The following is a 12,482-nucleotide window of genomic DNA, read 5'->3' as shown; positions in this document are numbered from 1 at the left end:
GCCTATTAGACAATTAAAGTAAGATGTCCCAGAGATATCTCAAATGCAGCAAGTTCAAAAGAGAATTTATCTTTCCCTCAAGGTCATTCCTTTTTTGAACTTCTCTCCTTTCTATCTCTCGAATTAATAATATTGATAATTTCCTTAACTCTCCACTGTCTCTCATCCCATAGGATCTAGGCAAAGTCTTTCTGGTTCTGCTTCTACATCACTTACATATGATCCATTCGAATATCACACAACTTCCATTTTACTTCAGGCTCTGATTGCCTTTTATCTGGATTGTTGCCAGGACCTCCTAATTGATCTCACTGCCTCAAGTCTCTCTTTACTTCATTACATCTTTCCCGCTGCTACCAAAATGATTTTCCTTAAGCACATATCTGAACATGTCACTTTCCTTCTCAGTAAACCACAATACCTTTCTATGGCCTCTAGGATAAAATATAGCCTCTTTTATTTAGTGCTAAAAGCCTTTCACAATCTAGTTCAATCTACCTATTCAGGCTCATTGTACATAGCTCTCTGTTCCCCACTCTGCTAGCCAACTAAACAGTTATTGAAACAGTTTCTTAACTGGTCTGATTCTAGTCTCTTGCTCCTTTAGCCCATCCTATACAAAGTAGCTAGGTGCCTTATCTGTGTAACTCTGATTTTGTCATATCCAGCCAAAGAGCATTAATGTTTCTTTGATACCTAGGGCCCAAGAGGTGATTTTCAGATTCCTTAGACTATCATTTAGTACCCCTCTCTACCTTTATGGTTTTAGTTTCACTCAGCCAAACTGGAGTACTCGAGTTTCCTTAATATTTTACCACTCTATTTGCCATTTTACCAAATACCATCTTGCCCATGAAGTCTTCCCAGATTCCCCATCCCACACCCAGCCTAAAGTGACCAATTCCCCTTATCAATTCTTGAGATAACCATGATATAATGGAAAGAATTTAAAGTGAGAAAGTCAGATCCAATTCCAGATATTCTTTAATATCCTGATTTCAGGCAATTCATTCTACCTCAGGCTCACCATCTGTAACATGATGAAAACAGCTGAATTACTAATGGGGCTAGTAGGATCTTTAACTTCTTTGAAAAATACTACCAAATACTTGGGTCAGGTACACTCAGTATACCCTAGTAAAAAGGACTGAGCATGAGAGAGAGAAAGGTACCCTACTATCTGATGAGGAAGCAAAAACTCCAAGAAACTGGCACAAGACTTTTATTGAGGAGACCACCAAAAGAGGAATGAATTAGGAGCTCACACTAGCTTACTATTTTGTAGCTGCCTATTTTCCCTAATTATTCTTGCAAACCACGTACTGAACCATTATTTTTAACTCCTACAAGTCAAGTGTTTCTTGAATTCCTCAAACCTGGAGTTGTTAAAAAAAAATAAAATTAAATAATGAATTGTTATAGCACAAATAATAATAACCAAGCTGTACTCCTCCCTCTTGGTGGGAGTCCAATATGACATAGTTCTTAATTATAGCGATTTTTGTACATGTCAGTATGGCATAGCATATAAATCATTAAATTGAGAGTCAGAAGTAATTTGGGCTCAAATATCACTGTGACATTAATATTAACTGTGGGCAACATGTAGGTCTCTTCGATCCTTAATTTCTTCATTTGTAAAATAGAAACAATATTATATGTGATACCTGATTTTCCATGGTTGTTGTGAAGCCAAAATGGGGTATACATAAATGGCTTTCCAAACTTTTAAACAGTATGTAAATGAAAGTTGTTTACTTTGTTTCTCCACTAGGTTGCAAGCTCTGTGAGATCAGGGATTGTGTCCTGAGAGTTTTTTGCATTCTGTCCAATGAAAGCTATAAGATATTGTATACAGCATTCATTCATTCATTTATTCAGAAACTTCTATAGAATGCCTGTTGTGTGAAGAGCACTGTGCTGACTACTGGATAAAAGACAAAGTTGAAATAATTCAAAATTGTACAAGCTTTTGTTAAGTAGCTTCTTTGTGAAAAGCCCCGTGATAGGCGTTGGAAAAACAAAGACAAAAATGAACCAGCTTGGAATTTATCTTTTAGGATTTTAAAGACCACAGTAATGGCATTGAAAGTTTGTTTAATGAATGTTGGATTTTTCTAGTAAAGAAATAGTCAACAAGGCAATCTCATAGCATTTTATCATAGCATTTATCTAAGACTGAGAACAGATTGACCTTGCAGATAGCACAAAGCAGACATGGTCCACTACAAATATATAAATGAGGATGTGTCCAAAATCATTTGCTATTAATTAAGCACTACCCAGACAGAGCAATGTCTTGGACAAAGCACAATGCTAATCTTTTTCTTTGTTAAGCAATGGCTCTTCACAAAGGAGAACAGGATATTACATGGAACCCAAAACACAGAGTTCTATTTGATTATACCCACCAATTCTGACAAACTACTTGAGGAGATGGGACATGAAGCAAGTGTAAGGTCTGGAAAAGAAATGAAAAGGGGAAAGGAACATTCTTCCTCTTCCTCTTTCCTTTGGACTATAAGAAGCTGAAGCAAATTCAGTCACATTGTTTAATGATTCCTTCCATGGTTGTGTCCCTGACACTTTTCAGAAAATTGAAGACAGCTGTTCCACCTGTTCCCCTCTCTGCCAGGGCCTGAGGTGGTCCTGGGAGGGGGCTCAGGCCCCCATCTTTGGCCTTGGTTGCCCCTGCGAGGACATATTTGGCTACAATGTTGATGTGACAGCTCCTCAGCTCTGCCAGGGCCATCACACATTGATTATAAGCTTCACGCAGCAGACAGCTCCCAGAAGACAAGATGTACTCCCTCAGAGAAGGGGCAGAGTGGATTTCCTCTATGAAAGCCCTGTGGGAAGGAGGCATGTACTCCCTCATCCTGTGCAAGAAAGCAGCTGAAAGAGAGCAGAGGAACAATATCACTCCCCACTGCCTTCTCCCCACATACACAAAATATCTTTTATATATTATCTATATGTTATCTAATATATTTTATATATTAATATATATTATATATTTATATTATTATATACAGTATATTATTATATGTTATTGTTATATTATTATGTATAATAATTATATATTATATGTTATGTCATTTATATATTATTAAATATATATTTAACGTTTGTCTTTGCATGCCCAGTGTCTAGAACAGTGCTGAGTATATAATAATTGCTTAATAAATGCCTGCTGACTGGTTACAGATTTAGAGCTGAAAATGATTTGAAAAATCATCAAATCTAAGTTTCCCATTTGACAAGTTAGTAAAGTGAGGCCCAGAGACTCCTAGTGACTTTTCTACTGTCCCAAAGATCATAAGTGGCAGAACCAAGATTTTCAATTCCAAATTCCAGGTATTTTGAATCCAAATCCATGATTCTTTTTATTGCCCTGCAATGCCTCTCATGGAGCATGGTAGAAAGAGCATTGAACTTGGAATTGAACTTGGAGTTACAAAAATTGACTTCTAGTCTTTATTCTATCATCTGCTAGTCCTGTAATGTTGGATAAGGCACTTCACTTCTCACTGTTAGTCTTTTCATCTATAAAATAGGGATGATAACATTTCAAATACTTCATGCAGTGATTATAAAGAAAATAATTTATAATACTCAGATACATATATGTATATATTTCTATATATTCATAAATAAATTTATTTGTTTGATTCATATTCATTTGATTTACTCTGCTGGAAATACTTTGTTGTTTATTAATTGGCAAACTTTGATGTTTGGAGTGGAGATTGATTGACTATAGCATCTTAGGCCTGATCCTCAACAATTTACCTAATAACATAGAAATTGTAAAATCAGAGAAATCACACAGATATTACCATTTATGAAAAGTGACCACCTGAAATCCTTGTGAACAGATATGATCATGTCTCTCCTCTGCTCCAAATTTTCTATTGCTTCCTATTGCCTACAAATAGAGTTCTAATTTTTTAATTAGGTGGGGATTTTTTTTTTCCCTGAGGCAATTGGGGTTAAGTGACTTGCCCAGGCTCACACAACTAGGAAGTGTTAAGAGTCTGGAATCAAATTTGAATTCAGGTTCTCCTGACTTCAGGGCTAGTGCTCTATCCACTGCACCACCTAGCTGCCCCAAGGTAGGGATTTTTTAACACAAGTTTCTCAGTTTTCATTTATCATATGTATAGAGAACTGAAAGAAAACTATAAAAATAGGAATCATTTACCAATTGATAAATGGTCAAATGATATAAGCAGACAGTTTTCAGAGGAAAGCATCAAGGCTATCACTAATCATATGAAGAAATGTTCTAAGTCACTAATAATTAAAGAAATGCAAATTAAAGCAACACTGAGACATCACCTCACATCTATCAGATTGACTAAGATGACATAAAAAGAAAATGACGGCTGCTGAAAGGATTGTGATAAAATGGTTATGCATTATGGGTAGAATTGTGAACTGGTATAACCATTTTGGAGAACAATTTGAACTACACTTAAAGGAACTATAAAACTGTGTATGTCCTTAACCCAGCAATATTGCTTCTAAGTCTGTAACCCACAGGGATCAAAAAAAAAAAAAAAAAAAGGAGATGCATATACCAAAATATTCCTTGAAGCTCTTTTTGTGGTAGAAAGAATTGAAAACTGGGGGGATATTCATAATTGGGATAGATTACTACTATACCATAAGAAATGATTAAAGGGATAGTTTTAAAAAGAACTGGAAAACCTATATGAATTGATGCAAAATGAAGAGAGTAAAGTGAAGAAAACAATATATATAGTAAGAAAAAATATAATGAAAATCAACTGTGAAAATTTTAGTAAATCTGATCAATACAATAATCCACCACTACTTCAAAGAACTCACGCTATTCACCTTCAGATTGAAAAATGATGAGCTCAGAATACAGATTGAAGCAATTCTGTTTTTCTTTATTTTTGGTTGTTTTTTTTTAGACATAGCCAGTGTAGAATATGAGTTACATAACATATACTCTTGTATGGCAAGTGTCAGACTTCTTGCATTCTCAGTAGATAGAGGAGAAGATGGAAGGAGAAAAAGAATATGGAACTGAAAATTAAAATTAAAAAATAGGAATTGGATGATCATTTATTAGGGGTATCATGTGAGATGTTATACTTCAGAAAGGGGTTGGAATAGATCCCAACTTCTTAAACTGTGGGTTGTAACCCCCTATAGGGTCTCATAACTGAAGGTAGAGGTCACACAATCATGATTTATTATCAATAAGTGTTTGATTTATGTCTATTTTATATACCTATATACACAGCATTATGAGTGCGAAAAGTTTAAGAAGCCCTGGAATAGATTTCTTCTGAGTTCCCTTCCCACTATATAATTTTAAGCTATCCAAAGTAAAAACTAAAAATCCAAACACAATGTGGTGCTTCTCCAACATATTTCCTGCAGATGTCTTCTGTACACATCACATGCATATATATTAGTAGAAATCCTGCAGATTAGGCTAAGATATTGCAAAGAACCAGGCCCAATATCATAGAGAAAGACTAAAGGTTTTCTTCTCATGGTTGGGAGGGATCAGAGTTCAGGGTTGGGGCTGAACTCTGTGGTTCTGGCTTTAAGCCTGGATCACGATCTCTTGGTCAAAAATGGCCTTTACTTTTTACAATGTCCTGGATTGGGGTAAGAAAATAAGCATTTTCCTTCAAACCAGTAAAGAAATTGCAGAATCTATGTTTTGGGAGGTTACTAAGGGATCATCTAGTCTAACCCATTCCAGAACAGAAACCCTCTCTACAATGTCCCCAACAGTAATCACATTGATTGCAGAACTTCATTGATGAGAAAGCTACTATTGCCCACTGCAACCTATTCTACTTTTGGACAGCAGAACTGTTAGAAAGTTTTCTTTACAACCAGATGAAATCTGCTTTTCTGAAACTTCCACCTTTTGCACTTTAGATCAAACAGTAAGTTTCATATGATAGCCCTCAAGTAATAATTGCTAGCATTTATATAGTGGTTTATTCATATTATCTCATTTGACCCTTGGATTAGCCCTATATTGTTATTATTCAATTGTAGCCAACTCTTCATGATCCTATTTGAGGGTTTTCTTGGCAAAGATTTTGGAGTGGTTTGCCATTTTCTTCTCCAGGCCATTTTACAGATGAGGAAATTGAAGCACACAGTGCTAAATAACTCACCCAGAATTACACATATCTAGGATGTTCAAGACCATATTTGAACTCAGGTCTCCCTGACTCTAGGTCTGGTACTCTATCCATGTTGCCATCTAGTTTCCTCACTTATTCCTCTGAGATAAGTGCTGTTTATTTTCATTTTACAAGTTAGCAAACTGAGATTAAATGACTTTCCCATATCATTTAGCTCTTAAGTTTCTAAGGAACAATTTAAACTCAGATCTTACTGACTCCAAATTCAACACTATCCACTGTACCACCTGACCACCTTAAACCTTTTCCACATTATACACTCAGGTCCTCTTTCAACAAACCCTGAAGCGGGATGATTTTCCAGTTCCTCAGTGGCCCTTCCCTGGATACATTCCACTTTGCCAGCATTTTTCCTAAAATGTGGCTTTCAGATCTGAACACAACATTCCAGATAGAATATGCCTGGAGGAAAGGCAAACAGAGCTTTCATCTCCTTAAATGAAGATACTCTTAATGAAATCCAAGATTTCTGGCTTTTGGAGCCTCCATCATACCAATGCCTGATAACAGAGACTGGTGTAGGACAGAGAATTAGTGGAAGTTTTCAGATGTATTGGTTCCATATGAATCAAAACAGTTCCCTCAACCAGTTATCATATTGTTCCTCCCTAATTTAGAATGAGGAAACAGCTACTTAGGAACTTCAACCTGAGTCACAAGGAACAGCTGAAAACAAGCTGTTGCCTTGGGGTTTCCTTGTTACAGGCACCAGAGGCCTGCCAAGATCAGAATAGAATTGGCTTGGTGCAAAGATCTTCTGAAGGGCCATCTCTTCCCAGCTGACTCAGGAGAATGTAGATTTGTGACATTTTATTCGCCCACGGTTTTATTAACTGGAAACTACATCTCTCCTCTTTCCGAGTCTCTTCATGGCATGGGGGTGACTATGGATACTCAAAAATTATTCCAGTGAATCTGGAAAGTCCAAATGAAATCAGAAAGGGAGAATGTGAGAAGGTTACCTGGAGATGGACCTAGTTGGGTAAGCTAAAAATGATATTTTGACTCATCCTCTCATTTGGATTATTTACTGTAGCAAGACCTCATCAGTCAGCAATCAAAACAATATTTATTAAATACCTATTAGGTTCCAGGCACTGTACTCAGCATTGGACTTGTGCTCTGTGCTGACTACTTGTACTTCCCACATCCATGGTATCTGGTTCCTGAAAGTATTGGCCAATCTGGAAGGAGTCTTTGGCAAAAGTGTCTGCTGAAATTTTTTTTTTGAAAAATTTAAATCAAATAAGGAACGTTAAACTTACTGCTTTCCTTGCTATGACAAACACCTAATAACTCATCAAATGCATGAAACACTGTGCTTTGAGCTGCACTTCCTCCGGAATATTTCAATGGCTCTTCTGAGACTCCTTCATATATCAGCCCCTCTGGAATTGCTGGGTTATCCTTCCAGCTGAAAAGTAAAATAAGACAAACAGAGTTTTTCCTATGAATTCTGTACAATTGGATTGTATAATAAACATGTAGCAAGTGCCTAGCATATGCAGAGTGAGAAGCAATGAGTTTTAACAGAGAGATAAATAGCTTTCATAATAGGAATATGTGGATTCTGGTCCTTCATGACAAATACTAGCTCTGTGATTAGGAACAAATCATGTAAACTCCCCCCAGTCACCTGTTTAGAGTATAAATCACATATAAAATTTCAATCTTCATCAGCAAAGCCAAGGAAGTTTTTATAATAGGTGCTCCTTATATGGATGAAACCTCGGGTCTCAAAAAGCAAAATATGCAGGCATTGTGCCACATTCAAAGACTATTAAGACAGGATTAAGAAAGCCCTTATCCTCAAAGGAATTTAATGATTAATGAGGTGACTCCAAAATGCATGAGTCAAGGATGTACAGAACATCTCCTTTTAAGCTTTGAGAACTTAAAAGTTTACTAAGATTTTTGGAACATCCTGCATGGAGTATTTAGAGAGTAATATAAAATATTTAGAGAGTAATATAAAATAATTCAGGGGGTGAAGAGAGAGAGAGGGTGGGGGCTGGGAGGAAAGGGGAAGGAGAGAGTTAACTGAATAAAAAAGTCACAGAAAGAGCATAAAGAAGAAAAATAATATAATATAAGACTCTAAGGATAGTTAATAAGAACTTTAATGCTGTGAAGGGTTTTAAGGACAGGCTGAGTTGCTATTTCATCCAATAAGCAGAATCTTTGAGTGAAGAGTATAATATATCTCATATAAACAAGAGTAAGGGAATTGAGAAGAGGCAAACTGCAGCAAGAGGAGGAAAAAGAAAAAGAGAAGGAGGAAGAGGAGGAGGAGGAAATAAGGAGGAGGAAAAGGAAAAGAAGAAGGGGAGGAGAAGGGAAGAAGCGAAGGAAAGAGTAGTAAGTAAGTAAAGATGGGATAGAGAATAAAGAAGAGAGGAGGAACAGGGAGAGAAATAAAAAAGGGAGGGAATTGGGAAGTGGAAAACTGCAGGGTGTTGATCCCCCCAGAATCCAGAGATTAGCTATTATCTCCCAGAAGTGCTTGAACATTACAGAGTAAGTGAAGCTAGCTTCCATTCCTGGCTCTGCATTTCACTATCTTGTATAACTTTAGACAAATCACTTGCCTTCCGTAGGAGTCAGTTACCTCTATAAATTTGGAAAGTATTGAGCTAATTGAGCTCTAAGGTTCTTTCTAGCTTGACATCCCATGATGGTCATTTTCCATCAGCTTCAAAGGAAAACACATTCCTCTGACAATGAGCTTATCTAATAATCTAATGATGAATGTGGATTTGGACACAAAGGACCTGGGGTCAAACACTAGCTTTCTATTTACTTGCATATTCATGGAAAAAAAAAAAGTCACAGAATTTAAGAGTTGGAAAGGAATTTAGTGGCCATCTAGCCCAACCTATAAAGAGAAAAAATCTCCATGATAACATCATTTATTCAAGTCAGTATGCAATCACTAAAGGACTTAACTTGCCTAGTACTATGCAGACATTCTTCCTGGTTTTTTTTTTTTAAATGATCATCTGATTTGTATGCAGCATAAATGTGGAAATATATTTAGAAGAATTACACATGTTTAACCTATATTAAATAAGTTACTTTCTAATGGAAGGGGGAAGTGGGGAGGAAGGGAGAAAAATATGTAACACAAGGTTCACAAGGGTAAATGTTGAAAACTATCTTTTCATACATTTTGAAAAATAAAAAAGCTATTTTTTAAAAAATAAAAGAAATGAGCAAGGTTAGAACAAATGAGACCAAGCTTGTTAAGTGGTACAGCAGAAGCAAATGGTCATGTACAAGCCCTGAGTTTTTTCATTTGTAATATCTCAATAAGTCTTGCCCTATCCATTATCTCAGGGCTATTGTATGGAAAGCATTTTGTAAACCTTGAAGAACTAGAGACATGAAATACTCTTACAATGAGAATAATTTTAACAATGAGAATGTTAATAAATCAACAAGTTTTCATTAAGCACTTACTATATTACAGATATTTTGCTAATCCTTGAGGGTACAAAGAAAACCTCGGTGGTGCAATGGATAGAATAAAAACTTGTATTCAAATTCAGTCTCAGATAGTTATTAGACATATGACCTATATAAATTACCTAAACTTTGCCCATCTTAGTTTCTTGATCTGTAAAATGAATATTATAATAATATCTATCTCCCATGTAGATGAGAATAAAATGAAATAATATAAGTGTTTTGCAAACCTTAAGACACTATATAAATATTAGCTACATTAGCTATATTATCAAAGACATGGTTCCTACCTCAAGAAGTTTACATTTCAATATTTCAATGAGGGAGACAATGTGTAAATAACTAGCTATGTGTGGTCATGACCAATAAAGTGTAAGTGAAAAGTACTCTTGGAGAATGGGGGAGAGGTGAATGCTGGGAAAGAGCTGCAGAAAATGGAATTTTAACTGAATTCATAGGATCATGTCTTTAGAGTTGGAAGAAACCTTCTGAAATCATCACATTCAACCATCTGTTTTAAAAATAATGAAACTGAGACCTAGAAAGATTGTCACACCAAGATCATCCCTTAAACATATAAAAAAGATGTTCTAGGTATGGTAGTGTAGGATGCCAACACAGCTGGCACACTCTACACATGCCTATGGATAATGTACTGGCAGAACCAGAATTCATTTTCCTGAAATGGAAAACGAAATTTGTGATCTGAGCAACTAAAGGAAAGTATATTGTTTCAAACACTTTCTCCAGCTATTATGAAATGATTCTAGAAAAGGAGAAACTCAAAAACAGCAAAAAATGTTTGGATTCCTCCAAAGCTTAAGCAGCTGTTTTGGGGAAATCTGAGAGGGAAATAGTTGTCTTATCAAACAATTATTTTTAGCCTTTCTTGGAGCCTATTTATAGAAATCCCAAGAAGTAGATAAATCTGAAGAGATTACAAGATTAAAATACCATGTTTTTACACCAGGGTCAATGACCTCCCCAAGAAGGTTAATGTTGAATGGGAACTGGAAAGAGGAGCTTCATCTCATAAGAAAATCTCTCAACTCTTAAAAATAAAAGTTTTAAAAGAATCTCAGCTGTAAATAAGATTGGGAATAGAAATGTAAGAAGAAATTGTGTAATTGAAAGTGAAGATATTTCTAATTTTTAATATTGTCAAAATGTCAGTATTAGTAATCATTTATTGTTTTCAATCCAATTCAAAGAACATTCATTAAGGATTTGAATGACATGTATTGCATCTACCCTGGCAATAAAAATATGAAAAATGGCATAATTCCTACTTTTTAAACCTTTACATTTTATAGTAGGATTATGACAAGGACATAGATAAGTATATTAAAGAGGTAGAATGTGATTTAAACAAGAAAGAGATTCAGATAAAGTTTTTCAAGAAAATTTGATGAAAAAATTGAGGAAAGGACAAGTATAAAAGACTTCAAGTAGGAGGTGAGAATTCAAACTTTGTCTTTAAAAATAGCATAAATTAGGTAGAAATGAAGAATATAGGGAATAATTTAAACAATCATCAATTCTGTTTTTAAAAAAAATGTCTATTTTTGATTTGTTAGGCCATATTAAATGGTAGCTAGGGTGGCACAACGGGATGACCACTGGGCCTGGAGTCAGAAAGATTCATCTTAGTTCAAATTTAGCCCCCTACTCTTCCTAGCTATGTGATCCTAGGCAAATCATTAACCCTATTTGCCTGTTTTCTCATCTCTAAAATAAAGGGAATGACAAACCAGTCCAGTTTCTTTGCAAAGAAAACCCCAAATGGCATCATGAAGAGTTTTACATAACTGAAACAATTCAACAATATAAGATGGGAGAAAAGTGGTAATATCAAAAGCATGGGAGAGGTTGATATATTTGTCAGAAAAAAAAAAAAACCAATAATACTTATTGGCTTCCAAGAGGGATTTTTAATCTTCTTTAAAGTCTTCTTTGCTTGACATCTTTCCTAATCCTCAATTGATAGTACTCCCCTCCCTAACTGTACCATATTTAGTTATTTTTACATATTTGTATTGATTCATTTTATACATATATTTTTATAATCATATTATTGTGATGTTTAAATAGTTTCTTGGTATGTATTAATACAAGAGGTCAATGGTGCTCTCAAATGCCAAAGATTCCCCTTAACAGTGGGCTCAGTTTATATGCCCTTCAAAGATTATAGGTATTTCTAAGTCTACTCTGATTGGTTAATAATTGGTGAGAAAATGAATGTTCATTTGTATAATGTAGGCATATTATTAAATTTATTAATAAATTAATTATTTTTAAATGGTTATTGAATTAAAGTAAACAAATACTTTGTACAAATGCTTTTGGTTAGTTCAATCAGGAAATATTTGCCCCTCCAAGGGCCAAGGATTATATAGTCCTTCATCTTGGTATTCTCACAACTGAATACAAGGCTTCATTTATTTCTTTTTTCTTTCTTTTCCTTTTTTAGGGAGTTTGTGATTTCATAAGTGTAAGGAGGACCTGATCAGATACTTCCTCTGTAATTTATAGTCTTTAGGAAATTGCCTAAGAAATTCAATAACTTGCCCAGAGTCACACAGGAACAGGGATAGACTTGCACTCAGGAATGATTTTGAGACTGGCTTTTCTATTCAATCTGACCTAACTTTTTTTTTTAAGTTGAATGAAATTGAACTAAAGATTATGGAAATCCCTTAGCAATAATATATTTCTGACACATTCAGAAAGCTATTCAAGTTTAGTTGTAGTGTTATATGGTCTTTTTTAGACTGAAGATCAGTAACCAGTATAGTATTATTATTTTACTAA

At 35.1% G+C, this 12,482-nt stretch overlaps 1 protein-coding gene and 1 long non-coding RNA gene across 3 annotated transcripts in view; one reads left to right on the top strand and one right to left on the bottom strand.

The window, feature by feature from the left end:
* Nucleotides 1–1,206: 1,206 nt before the first annotated feature.
* IDO2 (indoleamine 2,3-dioxygenase 2) overlaps nt 1,207–12,482 on the bottom strand; it is an 80,781-nt gene continuing 69,505 nt past the window's right edge. For both annotated transcript variants that reach the window (XM_051975567.1, XM_051975566.1), the window contains exons 9-10: nt 7,472–7,620; nt 1,207–2,895 (exon numbers count right to left, since the gene is read on the bottom strand). In XM_051975567.1, coding sequence (XP_051831527.1) covers nt 2,540–2,895; nt 7,472–7,620 — 505 coding nt within the window. In that variant the 3' untranslated portion in view covers nt 1,207–2,539. The remainder of the gene's footprint in view (nt 2,896–7,471; nt 7,621–12,482) is intronic.
* LOC127548256 (uncharacterized) overlaps nt 7,611–12,482 on the top strand; it is a 191,294-nt gene continuing 186,422 nt past the window's right edge. The window contains exon 1 of the long non-coding RNA XR_007950339.1: nt 7,611–8,568. This is a non-coding gene — a long non-coding RNA (uncharacterized LOC127548256). The remainder of the gene's footprint in view (nt 8,569–12,482) is intronic.

The sequence above is a fragment of the Antechinus flavipes genome, chromosome 2, assembly GCF_016432865.1.
Source record: "Antechinus flavipes isolate AdamAnt ecotype Samford, QLD, Australia chromosome 2, AdamAnt_v2, whole genome shotgun sequence".
NCBI classification, from domain to species: Eukaryota; Metazoa; Chordata; class Mammalia; order Dasyuromorphia; family Dasyuridae; genus Antechinus; species Antechinus flavipes.
The sequence above is the reverse complement of the archived record's forward strand: the minus strand, read 5'-3'. Positions and strand labels throughout refer to the sequence as shown.